Source organism: Amblyomma mixtum, chromosome 6 (genome assembly GCF_055824585.1).
Source record: "Amblyomma mixtum isolate Tamu chromosome 6, ASM5582458v1, whole genome shotgun sequence".
Taxonomy (NCBI): Eukaryota; Metazoa; Arthropoda; class Arachnida; order Ixodida; family Ixodidae; genus Amblyomma; species Amblyomma mixtum.
This window is the reverse complement of record NC_143017.1, coordinates 92,180,115-92,198,431: the sequence shown is the minus strand read 5'-3', so window position 1 is coordinate 92,198,431 and position 18,317 is coordinate 92,180,115. Positions and strand designations below refer to the sequence as shown.

The 18,317-nt window shown below is 46.7% G+C and overlaps 1 protein-coding gene across 1 annotated transcript; it reads right to left on the bottom strand.

Annotated features, from left to right (window-relative positions):
• Positions 1-755: 755 nt before the first annotated feature.
• LOC149339673 (uncharacterized) lies at positions 756-17,813 on the bottom strand. Its single transcript, XM_089550540.1, has 10 exons — positions 17,694-17,813; positions 14,546-14,834; positions 13,621-13,782; positions 12,419-12,648; positions 9,154-9,296; positions 6,403-6,557; positions 5,900-5,978; positions 5,231-5,399; positions 2,641-2,800; positions 756-1,479 (listed from the first exon to the last, which is right to left on the bottom strand). Exons 1-10 carry the CDS (start codon positions 17,811-17,813, stop codon positions 1,301-1,303), a joined length of 1,686 nt encoding a protein of 561 aa, XP_089406666.1. The 3' UTR covers positions 756-1,300.
• Positions 17,814-18,317: the final 504 nt, after the last annotated feature.

The following is an 18,317-nucleotide window of genomic DNA, read 5'->3' as shown; positions in this document are numbered from 1 at the left end:
AGCGTAGAATGTAGTACGAACGTCGAGCAAGGCTTGAACAGCCCTTTCCCAACGTCCTTGCCCCATACTTTCGATTTCGCTTTCTCGGACCATATATAGCACTGGATGGTGATCTCGCTGCTCGCTGATCAAAAACAAGACACTTACAAACAACCAGGCACGTCCGTAGCTAGCCGCAGGGACGTCTTTATTGAGCGCACGTGATCTGGAAGCTTAACGAGGCGATGTTAATCTCTCTACCGCGCTTTCACACTTTGCTGCCGATGAGCGTAATACCCGAGCAATGCGACGGAAATGGGTCTACACGAGGAAAGGTGCACCAAATTTTTGTGTTTGTTACTTTGCACCGGAACCGTTGCAGTTACGAAGTTGACCCGTGGGTCAACTTCAACTTTGCCTTTTAATCTTCGCAGTGTGACGAGAATAAAGTACTAATTTTTTTTTTCTCCTAGAACTTTTCGATCATAAAAAAATTAGAGAAATGCTGCAACTATGAAACTAATTCCGTTGCATCGATGGTCCTTTTAGCAATATATTCTCACTCGACTGTCGTATGCTCTGATTTGACCTTTATTTGCACGCAGTAATGCATTTTCTGCCAACAGAACTTGAAAACTTCATTTAAAAACAAATCTAAACACTTGTAAAACGTCGTCGGCATTCGTCATTCCATATCGAACAAGCTGCTGTCGAACTTGATGCCTTCGTCCTTCATTTAGCGCTGTTGATTAAAACGGTGTTTGTGCAAGAAAATACAAGAAAAAAATATAGTACCATCTCTTTGGCAGTGCCACAGAGGCCCAGGCGCGGAAAAAAAATGTGCGGCACTAAATGAAGGCCAGAGACATTGTGTTGGCTTATCCATCAACAACCAAGAACGCCGCTGGAGCTAATACCATTTAGAAATAAGAGTGTCGTAAATGAGGTGCATGCATCTGTGCAGTTTACCGCTGCGCGAGACATGACGAAGCTGTAAACACTCGTATGCTCATAAACGATGAGCGTTCCAGTTCTCAGACCTGACTTTGAAGCAGGAAATGCCTGAGGGTTGCAGAGTCCGAACAGTGCACGGTATGTAAACATATATATTGCGCACCTCTTTGTTCAACTCAGACCAAAAACTAATAGCAGAGGCCTGCTCTGTGTGCCATCCATATTCAGTGGCCTAGCTTACCAGTATATTATACAGTATTAGTTCTAGCGGCGTATGACTGGTGACAAGTGTCCAGGCAATTTCCGGTAAACGTCCTCGTCGTATTCGTTCGTTTGGTGGGTTGTCTGCTTGCAGGGAAGGTTTCGGTCAGTAGTCAGGTGGCTGGTTGCCGTCACTGAGTGGATCTCCCTTTTCCGGCTTCTTCCCCCTGAGCTTAATGACGGTGCAAGCCGAGAGCCCGAAGCACACGGACATCATCAGGAATACGAGGGCCACTCCTGCTGCGAAGCCCGTCGCCTTGAGGCACACTAAGCTGCCGCTGGGATCTGCAAATGTGCGAAGGTAAAAAGAAAAGGAAACAACGGGAGATAATTACACCACCGTTTTTTGTTTAAACATTGCATCTGTTCATGACCCCTGTACTGCTGATTTGTTTTGGCTTAGCTTTTTGTGTAGAACAGCGATACAGAGAGGTACGACGCTGCTAGCGTTTCGCAACGTTTTCAGAAGTTGTGTTGGGCTTTTCACTGTCCCCTGTCTGTACGTCTTATTAATGCGAAGGCATTACTTGGCTATGTCGACGATTTCGTGTCTGCAAAACGTGTCGGTAGCGATTTCTCCGTTCATGTGAGAGTTAAGCGAAATATAATGATTGTGCATGATAGAGGATAATGTGGGGGTGATGCACGTCAAAATTTGGTTGATGTGGAGTAATTAGTTAATTAATTAGAGCCAAATATATCACTTAGACGTTAAAATAGTATCAGACGTCGATATAGTGCGAGGATGCGAAAACAGTACTAGACGTAAAAATGTTTGGGGAAAAACGAAGCCACTTGACTAAGGATGATAAAATGTCGTTCCGCAAAAACTTTGATTGATTTGGAGTAATTAATTATAGACCAAAAGGTCATTTAGACGTCAAAATAGCCCAGGACGTGAAAATAGCTGTAGACTTCAAAATTGGAAGACGTAGAAAAAGAGAGACGAACAGTCAAAAGAGAGAGAAAAAGAGGCAAAAACAGAGGCAAACAGTCTAAAGTGATGCAAAGAGAGGCGACGAGTGCGAAGGAGGTATCAATGCTTTTGCATTCTCCCAGTGCGGGCCACCCCAGTAGTCTCTAACGTTTTTCGAACTGTTTTCTACGGTCGAGCACACGCACCAGCTAACCCAAGCCAAGACACTGCATACAGAATTGCAACCGTCACGCGTTTTCAGCCATGGCTGCACGTGACTAGGTTGCACTGGAGCGATACAGGCAAAATGCATCGGCGAGGTAGGCAAGACATCGACCGGAAGCACATAAAACGTGACCAGCGGAAAACAACCGGGTTAGCGGGGCCCCGCGGTTGATAAGGGTGAAAAAAAAAAAAAAAGCAAAGAAAGGGTTGTCAGGGCGTGGCGGTGCAACAGGGCTGGGTCACAAAACTGAAAAGGCCGAGCGCAGTCCCTCCCTTCTTTACTATCGCCCGAGCGCGCAACGCACCGGAGTAGGGCAAGCTTTGCTGCGCGTCAGCGTCGGTGTGGAGCACTTCTAGGGCTTGGAACAGGTTCAGCGTCTCGAACGGCGTAGCCGAGTCGTTGGCCGCTGCGAGCGCTGGCGAAGCCGACCTCTTCCGGCGCTGACGCCACGAGCATTGCTGGGTCTGAAACACAAAGTGTATGGGCGGGTGAGAGTCACGAAGTGGTCGTTACGGATACGCCCCGTTATTATGGGCGCGTAATGCCCAACTATTGTGCACTGGCTGAATTCATTTGATACGGTACGCCTACATATTTTACGCTTGATAACACGTGCTGTTCTTCATGATTGCCCATGAGAATTGTGAATAGCCACTGCAACCTTCGTAGAGTTCGACCATGGTGGAGGGCGTATTGTCGACATGGGTGCAATGTGAAGGCGCGTTGTAATGTGAAGGCCATCTGAACTCAGGATACGACGGAATGACTTTTTTTATAACTTTTCTTATCTTTTAGCAAGAGCCTAATGATGATGAACAAGGCTGTATTTTTGAAAATAACTGCGCAGGTAGCAGTACAAAAGTTATATATGCTGGCCATAATTATTGCAACGCACGATATTCAAATTCGTTTTGAAATTGTGCAACGCTGTGCAAAACGTTTCAACGCACCTAGACATTAGGCTAGCTGTTCATAAGTTTTGTCCCGTCTTTCAATGGGATGCAAGAGGCTCTCTTCGCAAATAATCATCGGAGTCGAAATCTGGCGTCCTCTTTAACTGATCAGCATTGTTAGGAAAAAGTGGTAGAGAGCGTTGTACCAGAACGCATGCACTTCGGAGGCGCAAGAAATTCATGGCTCATCCTTTGTGAAAGCATGTGCTGCCGTGTATCGAAGAAGCGTCTGTCTAATGGATGTTTTTACAGTGTGTGATTTTGCAGCCACTGACAATCTTTCACCCCGGCAAATATCAGACGGCAAATTGTACAAAACTTATTTTACTTGTAAGTTCGTCTCCCCCCCCGCAATTTTCTTCGTGTTTTGTGTTATGTTTTCAAATCCACTAGTGCGTTGTTAAATGGAGTAACTCTGGTTGCGCCCAGGTTAGCGCCCATAATTACGCTACGGGCACACACGGCCATGTATATATTCAATTTTTATCACCGTTTGGTCGAGCTGGTAACCAGTGCTTATAAACGCGTTAGATATTTTTAGTTATTGCCTGGTACTTATATAAGGTTTATGGGAGAATAACGTCCAAAAGCAACTCAGGCTATGAGGGACGCCGTAGTGAAGGGCTCCGGAAATTTCGACCACCTGCAGTTCTTTAACTTGCACTGACATCGCACAGTACACGGGCCTATATTCGCCTCCATCGAAATTTGACCGCCGCAGCCGAGGCTAAACCCGCATCTTCCGGGTCAGCAGCTGAGCACCGTAATCGCTGGGCCACCGTGGCGGCTGGGACATATATAAAGTAGTATAATGCTAACCACTGTTTTAAGTGCATTTTGCATATTTTGAGCCTTGAACTGCCAATGGAAACATTTCGCGTTTCTTTGCTGATTTATGAGTCATATAGCTGGTTTTCCCTGATTAATTTGGTTGGTATCAAGGAAACTGTAATCCTACTTCCGCTTTAGGCGGGAGCACGTAGTTCTTTCGCCACCCCACAAACAACTCAAGCGACGCGACGTCGCCGCCTGGTGACAGCTACAAACCAATATATGGACTCATTTCAGCTTCCCGCATACACTACACCTCAAACTCTACCCAAACATATGCTCACATTGTAACGAACAAAGACCCTTCCCTGTTCGACACCACCTGATGGTGCCATTGTTATCGCGGCAGTACAACCTATCTCCAACCCAACGTTGCCCAATGGGAAGCTGTGCTCTCCAGCTCGGACCTTGATGACCTAACTTGATTAACATATAACCGGACAAGGCTGACGGATGCTGCTGCAAGATACCTAGACTGAGGGCCCCTCCCAGATGGGGCAAACTTCTTACGGAACCAAATAAATATCTTACATCATCATCATCACCACACCATCAGCAACATCATCGTCATCAGTATCATCATCATCCTAGTATCATCATCATCATCATCCCGTACTATCACTGAATGGAATAGTTTGCCATCAGTCATTGCCACAGAAACTGACAATAAAAAATTCCATGAGCTTCTTCGCTATGACGGAAATGTGTAAATATTTGCTGTTTTTGTTAGTGTTCAATTTTTCTTTGTGTGATGCCTTATGTTTTAATTAACGCTTTTTTGTTACACTTACTTGTTAAAATGTATCGCGATTACTTATGATTGTACCCCCCCCCCCCCCCCCCCCCCCCTATGTAATACCCTCTTCTGGAGGGCCTTTAGGGGTAACTTGAATAAATAAATCATCATCATCACAACTTGTGTTCCATCAGCGTGTAAAAGTTCTATTCTTCAACCCATAGATTATGCGGCATGGGACACCCTGTATAACCGTTTATGCGCATATCACCGTATTGTATTCTACCTTTCAATGGCTTCAGGGGAGGAAGACAGCGAATACATTCTCCACACAGAGAGCAGCGGTGGGGAAGAAAGCGCACCCGCGCGCTTACCGGGCACGAACTGTGGCACATGTGCACATCGCATTCGATGTACAGCGCCCGGCTGCCCGTAAAGCGGAAGGCCTTGAGGAAGGCAAACAGCGCCACCTCTTGACCCCCTTCCGCACGAGTGGAATGCGAGCCACGGAAGGCGCTCAGGAGGCGCTCCTGCAGGGTGCACCTGCGAGTGCAGACGGGAAGAGGGGGCTCGAAAGAATAAACACACTTTCGAGCAGGCACTCCGAAATCCAGGCGCAACTATAAATATTGTAATATTTGCGCAATAGCTCTGCCCGCTTTGTCCGTAAGAGGTATGGTTCGAAGCAGTAGAGCACCGTCGCAGGCCGACGACCTATTTTAGGTGAGCAGCTGTAATCACAGCAGGCTTACATTCTTAGCTGCTTTCACGCTTCAGCACGTTCTTGAGCTGGCAAAAGGACAAAGCGAGCCTGAGCTTGAAGAAAACGTCAAAATTAAGTTGTTCTTCTGCTCTGTATCTGCGACAATTTTCTCCGAAAATTGCGTTGAGATGCATACTGGTAAAATATCGAAGTGTACGGTGAACTGCCTGCTGCTCGCAACGCATTTTTTTTGGTAGTGAAGGCTTCAAATTAAATCTAGTTACCTTCTTAGTTAGCTTTTAATACATATGCTGCGTGTGACTATGCAGCACCTACTCACCCGTGTACATCGACGAGCTGAAGCTTCTGGTCGGCTCCATTGTGAGCCACACAGTTGCTGACAAGGATGTCAACGTCACCTGCGGGTATATGAGAGCAGCGGGTAGTCGTCAAAAAGCATTAATCTGATTTTCTTCATAGAGCATCAATAGTAAATGAGGGAATAAAAGTATAGGTATTGCTGGCGAAACCTTTGTTTGAGCCAAACAACTTCAGGAGGTGCCAGAATGAACACTGAATGAAAACGATCTGCTCGGATTGTCTGCCCGCATTTCAAATTCCTAGTCAAATGAATTCCCACTGATCACCACCATTATTGTTACTAAGAGCCGTAAAATTTATGTTTTGTTTTCTCAGCCAGGAAGCTTAATCCAAATTTTCCAACCTTCCCCTCTTCTTTATGGCTTCTCTTTGCATCTAGCCTCTCTTTGCGGAAGGACAGACCCTGTTCTGACTGCGCTACATCGACTACCCCAGGCTCTCTGCATTCCACATAGTACTCACGCAGCACGCTGGTCATGGTGATTACGAGGGTGAGCGGGTCTCCCACCGTCACGGGGCCCTGCGCCCGGGGTCCCGAGAGTCCGTAGCCCAGACGCACTTCCATGCTGCACTGCGGAGGCGGCAGCGTGAACACCACCGCCGTACCCGTGTTCACCCTGCGAGAGGAGGAGTGGCACGACGCCAGAGGAAATGGAACATTTCGCTTGACACTTTCGCTGATAGGGCTGACCAACCACGAACGCCTACTTCTACGTGTTTGAGCAAACCGTTCCTTTATTCGCCCTGTTTAACCTTATTTTTTACCTACAACTTTTCTGTGCCCAGTTCAGAAAAGTCCAGCGTCGTACTACGACTGCCGCCATCCAATTTGTTTGTGTCGCAAATCTGAGGTCACAAGCCGTGTGCTAGTAACAGTAAATTTCATCTTACTCGTGAGCGTCATGCACACAACTAATTTTTATTTTAGTTTCGCTGCCGACTCTAGCAGTTTTTTTTTTTCATGATTGGAAACAAGTATCTTCGAATAAACTAGGTACGCAAACTCGGCCAGGCGGCTTGGCAGGGAGACGAATTTCTGAACCATTTGCATTGTTACGGCGGTCACTGTAATAGGGAAGAAGCAGTAGGTTTGCGCTGGTCAGGGTTACTCTGCTGTGAGTGTATTCGTAAGGTATTGCTCATTATTGCGCATGCATACATTTAGTTCGGTGAAGGCGGGCGCTTGTTTGTTTATCCGTGTACCGCCCGTTCTCACAACGCCGACAAACTGCTGGAGCTTCCACAACAAGGGAGTTCGCAACTATCTTTATGCCCTGAGGCAATAAATACCGTTATATATATGTATATAAAAAAACCGCCGGAGCTACCTTGGCGTGCTTCAAAACCGGCCACTAATCCATGCCGCTCTATTGGGCCTATATGTTTTCCCTATGCCAGGGTCCTCGGTCATTCTGGGATGAACTGCTTTGGGGGAAAACGGTCTTCGACCGCCAGCCCTCATACACACCAGAAACACTTTAGCTATTCTGTTTACGGCCAAGCAGCGGATGCGCCATTAAAATGAAGTCATCATAAAGAAAAGCTTCCGATACGCGGCTTGCTCTCTGCGTAGGTTAGTAGCGATATCCCAACTTGTTAGCGCCTAGGGGACAGGAAATAAAGGTGTAACTTATAAATACCATCCCATAACTTTGCTAAAAACCTCCGATGAGACTTAAACACGTTCTGGGGGAACTGCGATTCTTCGATGCATCCCAGTCACGTAAGGAGGCCTCAACTGCTCGCGAGTATTTTTATTCGCGGGAAAAGCAATACCGTCGCAGCGCACAACTTTCCTTTCCGCACCGACAAGGACGGAACTCTGGAGGAAGGAAGCTGGCACCGACCCGCGATTCATGCAATGGCATCCGGAAGAAAAGGACACGAGGAAGACATCTAGACGGGAAAGTGAGAGAGAAAAAAAAAAAGAGTATCTGCCTCTTGCGAAGTCGGTTTCCCGGAGTTGGCGTGAAGGACGGGAGAAAAGAAAATATCATAAAATAGAAAGGAATACCGCGAGCAAAGGGAGAAGTAAATGACAAACTACGCACTCGTAAATGCATGTTTCACGATTTCGTAGGCAGCGCGGAAAGTAAGCGCGAACGCTCCCAGTTGCATAACAGGACGACCGTGCGGGGACAGTCGTTGAGTAAGAGCTCTCCCATTAACCTTTGCTCCACATGTGTCGGGCCGTAGACGCGACGCGGAAAATTGCCCTGGAAGAAAAAGCCTGTGGTAACGATTCCCTTTGCTCACGCGAGGGCCTACGCGCCGAGTGGAAACGCTATAAGTTGACGCCAAACATGAGTTAATATTAGAGAGCTTTAGCTGACAGCCGTAAATGCGCATGCGCTGTTGGCGGCTGGCGGTGGGGTTTCGAGGCAGAAATTTACGGAAGCGTTATAACTCCTTATTAAAAATTTTGAGGCGGATCGCATTGTGCTATAGATTACGCGCTCTTCATTCGAACACTACTCCAGCTTACTTTCTTTTCCTTCAAGTCCGATCTAGTGTGGTATAGTTAGTGCACCGTGCATGAACTAAGAGTGTTAGTCTTCTACCCATGAAAAATCTCCCACTTCTTTGGCGATGTGTACCTGCCGAGGAAGGGCGCATCAAGTGCAACCATAAGGTCAAGTCTTTTATGTTAGCTACGTGAAATCTTCACGAAACATCCTTCAGGAAATTAGATAAGTAATAAAGTGCGCTCCGAGGCAGAGTACAAGTATTGATTCCGCAGATGGCTGAGGTTTGTTTCTCCCCATCGTCTGCATGCATCATTCGCATGCATCGCGAAAGTTGACGACATTGTCAGTCTACAACTGAGCAATGAGTTTTAGGCGCTGCGTTTTCTTGCCGCGTTGTTTCCGTTCACATGGCCACGATGCGCTAGAAAACTCAAGCATTGCGACTCGCTATTTGCCGCCTTCATGTAAAACCGGCTAGTGTTAACTCAAGGACCCAATTTTAATGTATGCAATAGGTAAACACTATATGAAGAGCTCCTGCTTTCTTTTTCAGAGAGTTGTCAGAGTTTGGTCTCGAAGTTCTTTGCGACAGACAATCTTCCGAGCCACAGTAGCAATGTTGCGTTGAATACCAAACCCAAGCGGGGCCACAAGCGGGGCCACAGTGGTGTTTACGCGTCTCCTGAAACGGCAGCAGAACTCTTAACTTCTTCGAGGTTTTCCGCAAGACACTCTATGTACTCACTCGACGTTCAGGAGCGGGAAGGAGACCGTCTTCCAGTAGTCGAAAGCGTACTCGCAGGTAACGCGGAATCGCTCGTCGGCCGAGTCCTCGATCTGGCGGTCGTACTGCACCGTCAGCGAGTTCCACAGCTGGTGGCCACGGACCTGTGAGAGAAAGCCGATCAAAGTGCGGAAGCATGTAAGGCATATGTTTAATATACACGTCACCCTTACAATCTATGCCACCTAGAAAAATATGCTCATCAAATTCATTGCAGAATGTCCCGCAAAGTTTCCTGTAAATGCGGGCTATGCATAGAATATGTTAAGACATTTCGAATTAAAAACAGAGCGTGAACGTTGACGTTGGACGAAGAACAAGAAGCACACATTGCAAGCGCTGTCTCTCAGCTGATCGCTTGTAGTGTGTACGTCCCGTTCTTTTTCCTGGTGGTCGCTGGCGCAGTGCAAGAGAGCGGAAATCTTTCACAACCTCAACATAGTCGCCTTTTCTTCGGAACCCTTGTTCTTTCTGCACCGCTTCGTACTCACTGCTGGTATGATCTAACCTGTGTAAACGTAAATCATGGGGAACCTCCTTTAATCCACGCCACGGATCCACGCCAGCGCTGTAGCGCTGAAGGGAGCAAGTCCCGTTGTATTAACATCGGCAACGAAACCACCCATCACTACCGCCTTTGGTCATTTCGAGCTCCAGGTATCATTACTTCCATGTGAGCCTAAACAGTTCTGTGCATAGGTTGCTATTTTGAAAACCTTTTCTCTGGGCGCTTTTAACTGTAGTAACCGCAGCACCGTTGGCAGCTCTACCATAACTATCGGGGTACGTTGCATTGAAGTAAGAGCGCCCAAAGAATTTAAACCAGCACAGGTTCTTTAACATGCATCGAAATATCGCTATATCATCACCATCAGCCCGATTATGTCAACTGCAGGGCAAAGGCCTCTCTCATATCACTCCAAGTGTTATCCTTTGCCAGTTGCGGCCACCGTATCCCCGCAAACTTCTTAATCTCATCCGCCCACCTAACTTTCTGCCACCCACTGTTACGCTTGCCTTCTCTTGCAGTCCACTACATTACCCTTGGCGGTAATCAGCTATTTTTACTTAGCATATTACATGGCCTGCCCAAGCCCATATCTTCCCCTTGATTTCGACTATAGATGTCATTAACCCGCGTTTGTTCCTTGACCCACTCTGCCCTCTTCCTGTCTCTCACCAGAACAGCATCTGGCCACCCTGTACCAAGTACTACACTGTAGTACTTGGTCACAACATTCTATATGAATAAACCAATTAACCATCGGTCCTCAGCCCCCAGCGGCTGCGGAGCAACTGACCAGTGCGGCGGTCAGGCATGTGACGCAGCGGAGGGTTTTAAGAATCTCTGGATCTGGAAGGACGCCATTGGACATCGTTGCATGAATGCTTTTTAGTTTCATTTCCATCGAAATGCTGCCGCCACGGCTAGGATTTAACCCACAACCTTGTTATCGGTAGCAGTATCGCGCCCGGGTACATCGATTAACCGCAAGAAGAGTTACAGCCTGAGCTATAGTCGTGGATTTATCTCGTGCTCCTGTACGATATAGCAGTCCTTATAGCTGCCGCTTGCTTTGATTCATGAAAAGAAATTCTGATATAGCCACCAGTTCATTCCTTCAGGTGTCGCAGGCTGCAATATGTAAAAGGCTGCTGTATTCTTTAGCACGAAGCTAATAGTACGCATAAGAAACAGTAAACTGAAATATGTGTACCACGCTACATCGTAGTGTTGGTGTATGAAGAAACAGTGCCATTAAGAACTTTACCAAGTGCTGCGCCGAGCAAAGTCGAGGCCGCCGTCCTAAACCTTGAACTTGTAAATGAAAATAATTCCTAATACTTAGTGCAATTCGTCGCCAAAGATATTTTTCTATATTGAGATTCGTTGACACTACTGCTAAGCGGCACAAGGTGGCTCCAGAGGACAGTTGTCCATAATTTTCAGAGGTGATGCTTTTAAAATAAATACCAACTTTTATGCCGAACACCTAAAAGTAGAGGCAAAATTACCTGACGGGGAAGCCCTCGGAAAGAACCACTGCCGAGCAGAGAGCAAAGTGCCTCCAATGTGACCAAGATTATTTTTTTCTCCCTTCGCTCATACTAACCTGCGCCGTGTCGGGAAACATATGCTTGGATAAGCAAGCTTGCGTCTTCAGTCTGGCCACTCGTTCTGGTGCCACGGCGAATGTGCTCAAAAAGGTGGAGTGCCAAGTCTGGTCACAGCGTGAAAGAACTGGACAATGCGCGACGCATAGAAGCCCCAAGGGTAACAAGTACAGCTTTCTTGGACATCCCATTTAATTGTGAGGCAACTGTGGAATATTGTAAGATGCAGTTATGAACAGAATGATGAAAATGGTCTGGTCTACGGATCCGTCGCAAAATCTTGCACAGAAAAGTTTTCCTGAACTCGAAGCGAGTAATTAAGGCTGCCATAGAAAAGAGATGGGGTGCGTTTCTGGTATTAAATAGCAGAAAAGTACAAGCGGCCTGGCGGAGGTATGTGCAGATATATTGATTGTTATGGTAAAATGCTGAGATATGCGAAAGAAGTGCGTTCTTAAACAACTTCCCAATGAAAAAATGCCCTTGTTCAGAGTTTCTTGGTATGGGTACTGAAGTAGAGAAATCAACGTGGAGTCGTACTCAGTGTGACTGCCAGTTCGCCAAATATTCTCGAAGCTTCATCCGCGACTCATTGCAACCACACGGATCTTATACCCGTGCTCCGTAGCCATCGCTATAATGGTGCCTCGGTCGCACGTTTGCAAGTTCTTAAGCTGGCAGTTTTCACGCGATCATGCGTGTCGCAGCCCCGAAATTTCTGTTGTGTCACCGTCACACAAAGTAGTAGGAACGCACCCCATAGATTGTGCCATGGTATTAATCTTTTGGCTGAACGACTGCGCATTTATTTCGTCATATTTATCTCTAAATGGTCTGGAGTTTCAAGCGCGCACAGTCTGCGGCATGAAGGGATAGTGCTCGTACTTGAGATATATGCGCAAAAATAAGCCAGTCGCAGTCCGAACACGCCACTGTCATTGCAGCAGCTCATCTGTGACCAAAACTTTGAGCCGAGTTAGATGTTAAATACAAGAAGCGCTAATTGAGAAGGCCAAGGCAGTGCTGCCAAGGCGATTGTGCATTTCGGCTCCAGCCACTTCGTACACTGCCGTACGCAAAAACGCGCGTCATTGAAACCAAAAACCCTCGCCTTCTCGCCGGCGGAAGAAGGCTGCGCCGGCTGCACGAGCAGGTCGCTCCGGCCGAGTGTGCCGCAGCGGTTGGCACGCACGTCGAGCGTGTAGGTGGCGCCACCGGAGCCGTTCACGTACACGCAGTCCGGGTCGTGCGCGTAGCCAGTGCTGTACACGAGGCCCAGGAAGGAGCCGTTGAATCGCAGCTCGATGCGCATCAAGCCCTCGTGGCATTCGGCAGATATCACTGCGCGAGGGCAAGGGTAGAGAAAGGGAAGTAAACCAGGTTTTTTTGTTACTGTCATATTTAGAGTTCGCTCAGAGGAGGCTTCAGAGCTTGGGCATTTAGAGTGCCTAAATAGAGAGAGCAGTGGCGACGCCAGAAATATTATTCAGGGGGTGTTATACGCCACCGGTAAAAAATAAAAACAAAGGAGGGCGCACGCCGAAAAAATCTGTCATTTTTCTGCTTAAATATAGCCGGAGGGTTAGTTGCTTCGATCAACATCTACAAAAAAATATGCGGCTACACAGGACTCCGGGGACTTGATTCGCTAAGAACATTCATTTTTTCCAAAGAAAAAAAAAACACTCGAATGAAAAATCGCGATTATTTACAATACTTTCGACTAATATACAACAACACAAAAGCTTCTGTTCTACAACAAATTCAGCAACTGCGAGCGAATGGTGTCCCAACGATTATGTACACTGAATGCAACCGTTTTGCGGGAACTTACAGTGTTACATCCGCACTTATAGCTCAGCGCACTATAACAGGCACGCAACGATAACATCAGTTAGTGGTGTCGTCTGGTTTTTATAACAGGAACCATTTTTGTCTACAAACTCACTCTTATTATTTTCATATTTATATTTTAATACATCGATGCGGTGTGTAAATAACATGGGCGAATACCCAAAAAGAGGGGGAAGGTGGGAATCCAGCGCTCAAGAAATTTCGGGGGATGTTCTGACACCGAAACACCCCCCATGGCTACGCCCCTGAGAGAGCCTAAGAAGATATCCCATGGAGCTCCATCCCGTGGTGTACCAAGCTGGCACATTCGCGGAATGTGCTCAGAAAGTCCGCTACGAAACTAGACCTTGGGAGGTTTTTTGGATATCTTTGGGACTCGGGTTTTTATTGTCTTAAGAACTACATGCATAAAAACTTCTTGAAATGATGTTGAACTGTAATTTCATTGCTAACACGTACCCTTCACACGGACTGGCACGTCTCCGACGTCCTTGATGAAAGGTGTGTATCCCGGCTCGTCAATGTGGCCATGGCCGTGGTCGTAGAGCGGCTTTCTCCGTCCCGCTGCTCCCGTAGGCCTTTTCTTCACCCTCTTGATTACTGGCAGTCTTTCCACTGTGCCTGAGCACACATAAAAACTTTTGGTTTGGAGCGGCAGCAGTTGTCGATATTCCCCCAAAGGGGAGGATGGAAGCTGTGCGACGAATTTTATCAATATAGCATCGCATTTACCACTTCATGTGGCCTCATTATACTCTTGCGACAACCGCAGCATGCAAGCATATGTCTACGGAGCTCAACCTAACCCAAATAGCTGTTTTACCTCGTAGCTCTTTGAAGTCTTCGAAATATATTTACATCTTGCATTTTCCTACTACCTTTCTGCGCCATACATCTAGTTAAGCAACTTTTGAATGACAGCTGACTCTGCCTCGCCTCAGTGAACGGGGAGGGGGGCATGGTCTGCCATTGCAGCTAAGCATGAAACAAGCCGCAGATCGAGCGCTTTACATGTGCAGGCAAGAATTCAATGAACCCACATTTTCACAGTTGTGCGTCATTATTAAAAAAAAAGACTATTCGTGACCTGCAACCATACATTGTATACAAAATTGTTTTTACGTGGAGTTGACTAGGGCTATCCACCCAGTTTAACATTTTCTCCTTCTCTAAGCCTCCATTCTGTTCCTCAGCACAGTGCATCTACTTTGACAAAGGACACTACGATGTACGTAAAACTGTGTATCTGGTCGAAGCTACATTGGCTGTATTTTACTCTGAACCATTATTCAACGCACATACTGAGCTTGGCGTCACTGTACCTAACTTATTTCCTGAAGCCACATGCAAAAAATCACAGGAAAGCTGATGTGTATACACTTACCTTCACCTGTGGGGCCTCTTACTACAGGGTCGTCGCGTTGCAGCAAATCTATGCTGGAGTTTGTTTTCTTGGAATTTTCTTGCCGTCCGCTATTTGTCTTCAAAAACGATGTGGCTTCTGCTTTGAGCTCGCCTTCGAGCGACGAGTTTGTAATTGAAATCTCTTTTTCTAATAGGATTGAAGAGAAATTCACCAAGGTAAAGTTCGACGTTTCCAAAGGTTGCGTTGTGTCGTTTGACAAGGTATAGTTTGTGGACGCTACGGGGGTGGTGACGCCTTGGGAAGACACCTGTAGAACAACATGAATGTATAGCTGCACAAGCAGACGTCCACCTACGTTCAAGGATGGTTTACGGAGAATAAAAAGGTACCTGAGTGACCGATAGAACGTCTTGCGTATTCGCTGATTTTACATTCAGGCAGAAAATTTAAAGACAGAATAGTGCACCCGTAAACATTGAGCTATAGAGAAAAAAGGACGCCTTTGACGGTGGTCTTGTTTTTTAAACAGGGCTTACCTCTTTCTAGAAGCTAAATGGTTACAGGTGCCATTTGACTCGCGGCGCGAGATAAATTAACTAATTCACAGCGCGATAGCTCGTCATATGCGTTACTGATGTCATCATTTTTTTGTCATTAATAACCTAAAGTAGCTGCCGCGTTGGCTCAGTGGTTATGGCGCTCGGATGCTGACCCGAATTGCTCAGGTTCGAGCCCGGCCGCGCGGCGGTCGCATTTTGATGCAGGCGAATTGTTCGAGGCCCGTGTACTGTATGGTGTAAGTGTACGTTAAAAATTGGCAGTGGTTTAGCTCTGGTTAAACCTGGAAGATTGCGAAAGCAACGAGGAGAGAGAGAGAAAGGCGATGGAGAGCGCGCGGCAGCGGCGGCGGCCCCGGCACAGCTATGCGCCGCTACTGCGCATGAGCAACTGGCGAGCGCCGCGGCGGCACCTCTCAGTCACTTGCGCAGCGACGGCGGCAGCGCGCCAGCTGTGCGCAAGGTGACGTCACTGTTCCCTGCGCATGCGCAGTATGACCTTTCGTCAGCTCCGCGAAATGGCTCGGCGACTCGCGTAGTGTTGCTTTCGCAACAAAAACTCCAGGTGGCCGGAATTATCCGGAGCACTTCACTACGGCGTCCCTTATAGCCTGAGTTGGTTTGGGACGTTTTATTACCATAAACCAAGCCAATATTCTAGAGTGGTCCAGTTCCTAATAGCACCATACTGCACACACAAGCCATCGCTGACATAGGTGATAACTGTTGGATAAAGCAATTTGTCGCTACAATATACTGTCGGATGGTCGCAGTCATGTACCGCTATAATCACTCATTTGTATATCCATATATGGTCTTTATAACGCTATAGTGACTTCGAATGATACGAATAAATCATTCTAAATAAATCATCTAGTAGCATTTGTCAACTAGATGGACGTAAAGCGAGCGATTTGTCGGGCTGTTGTGAACAATATGGGCCGGCGAGCCGCTAAGTGGCGATCGGTTGGTGCCTTGTCGCGGGGCTGGCCTAGAATTTTTGATATGCCGCTGCAGCCCCGCCCTAAAAAACGGTATCATTGCCATCGTCATAAACTTGTTCTGCGAACAAGGATTAAGAAATATCCAGTGGCAGAAGGTGCTGAGCATAAAGCAATGGAACGAATGACGATTTCGCCGAAAAGGTTAAAACACGGAAGGAAACATGCAGTCTAAATTAACACACATGTCGTCGTCAATCTTGGATGTTCTGCATTATTCAGCAACGTGGGAGGAGGTGTAATGAGCCAGTGTTTTAACGAGAAACAGTCCTCTCCTAAAAACTGAAGACATGAAGGTCCGGAACGTCATGAATTGATGTGCCCAAAAGTAAGGAGAACACCTAGATAGGATTGCGCTTCCTTTAGTTTGTCATTCGTTTAGTTTGTTTTGAATGCCACAAATATCTAACGACTTGGTTACAAGGAACAATTACTAACTCACGTCAACATTCCAATGGGGAAAAATTTAAAGTGAAAAGAGATGCGTCAGTGTATAACTGGCGCAGCAAACCTTGTGCTTTTGTGTGGTAGGCCATTATAGATTTATGAGCATGAATTCTACCACGCGCAAATGGTAGTGTGAGTTAAACGGTAGTAACGAAGAGACGGCCATCATGTGGAACAAGGTTGAAAACTCTCCGCTATAGTTTTGCCAGAAAATTTCATCACTATAGGTATGCCACAGAATGTCAATCATGTCTATAGGCTGTAGAAGCTTCAGGGATATGCCACTCTAGCATTGGAATGTAGCTTGTCCCTAAAGGCACCTTACAGGCTCTTGTGCGATTCTTGGGGCGGGAGGTTATCGTGCCTCGTTCGAGTGCAGGGTCTGACCAAGTGTGGTCCACTTCCCCATATCCTTCACCGTGGGCATTGAGCGATAGATACTCCAAGGTAGTTGTTTTACTGAGACTGGGGAGCGCTAAGTTCTAGACAAGGGAACAACACACACATGGCCATCGATTTGCTTAATGATGAAGAGCCCCTTAGTTAACTGTGGAGGGACAAACTCTGTGACAGTACGTACAGGCGCGTGTGTTCGCTATCACCTCTAGTCTCTCACTTCATCATTACGTACGTTACATCAGTACTCGCTGATGCACCATAATACGCTTTTAATGGCCGCATTTCATCTTCTCCCCTTTCTATTTTCTTTTATTTTACCTTTTCTGCACTTCCATCTTTCTCTCCCAAATTTTCTTCCCCATGCAGAGTAGCATGCCAGCGATTTTTAAACGCCGGCTAAATTCTCTGCTCTTCCTTAAAGAGTCTCTCTCTCTCTCCCTCACCTGTCACAACTCTTTGCTTGCATAAATATCCTTGATTCACTTTATATTTAGCCTTCGGTCAGATTTAGTATTAGATTTTCCTGTAATCATCTATTTGTCAGCAAAAATATAGTTGTGTCAAGTCAGTCGCATAATTGGGTGCCGACGAATTTTATGTCGCAGAAATTCTACGGTTCTCCGCGGGACTTAATGCGCGTTTTATTGGTGCACTATTTGGTCCATCAAACGCACTAGAGTCGCAGAACAAGTGTTTTCGTGATGATAGTATATTTCCGAGGTATTATAAAACGCCAGCCGCCAGAATTGGTGGTTGGTTTACCTTGTGAAGGAAACATTCCAGCGCGAGAATTAATACCAATGCGGTCTTCGGCGAGTCGAGTAGTCGCCGCCAAGAAATAGTGATATACTTGGTCATCTCTGCATACTGGGCATCGCTCATAGTTTGTGACAATCCAGAGACCTGTAGAAAAAAAAAAGGCAATGAGACGGAAAATCAAATACAGTTAACGCTAGAAAAATTTGTTGACCTAAAGTGCGGTGAGGCGAAAGCCTTTAGAGCGGTGTTGCTGCTTGTGTTACTGATGTGTGGTTAAGATGTTAATTAAGTACACAATTGTTTGTGAATCTTAAATGCCGGAGACGCTGGAGGGCGTTTATGAGGCGTCCGTCTCATTCGGCGCCTTTCTGCAAACACTCTCCAGCGTCCTAGACAAGGAGAACTACATATGCGTTGGCAGGAAGTAGCGTAGCCATTAGCACGCTAGGCTGCGGAACGGAAGGATAGGGGTTCGATTCCCATCGTGCACAAAGATCTATTTTTCTGGTCTGACTAGAAAAAGCGTGACACCTCAGCTGACAACCTTCTGTCGACAACGATGAGGCTTTCGCCTTAAAAAGAGAGTTCACATACATATTGTTGCATTTTTTTCTTTTGCGGCAACTG

Excerpts from the sequence above, each read along its gene's own strand:
- LOC149339673 (XM_089550540.1), bottom strand. The coding sequence starts at position 17,813 with ATGAGCGATGCCCAGTATGCAGAGATGACCAAGTATATCACTATTTCT. Across the intron at positions 9,297-12,418 it reads CTTCTTCCGCCGGCGAGAAG|GTCCGTGGCCACCAGCTGTG; the intron begins GCGAGGGTTTTT and ends TTTCTCTCACAG. Across the intron at positions 2,801-5,230 it reads TGTGCCACAGTTCGTGCCCG|ACCCAGCAATGCTCGTGGCG; the intron begins GTAAGCGCGCGG and ends TTTGTGTTTCAG.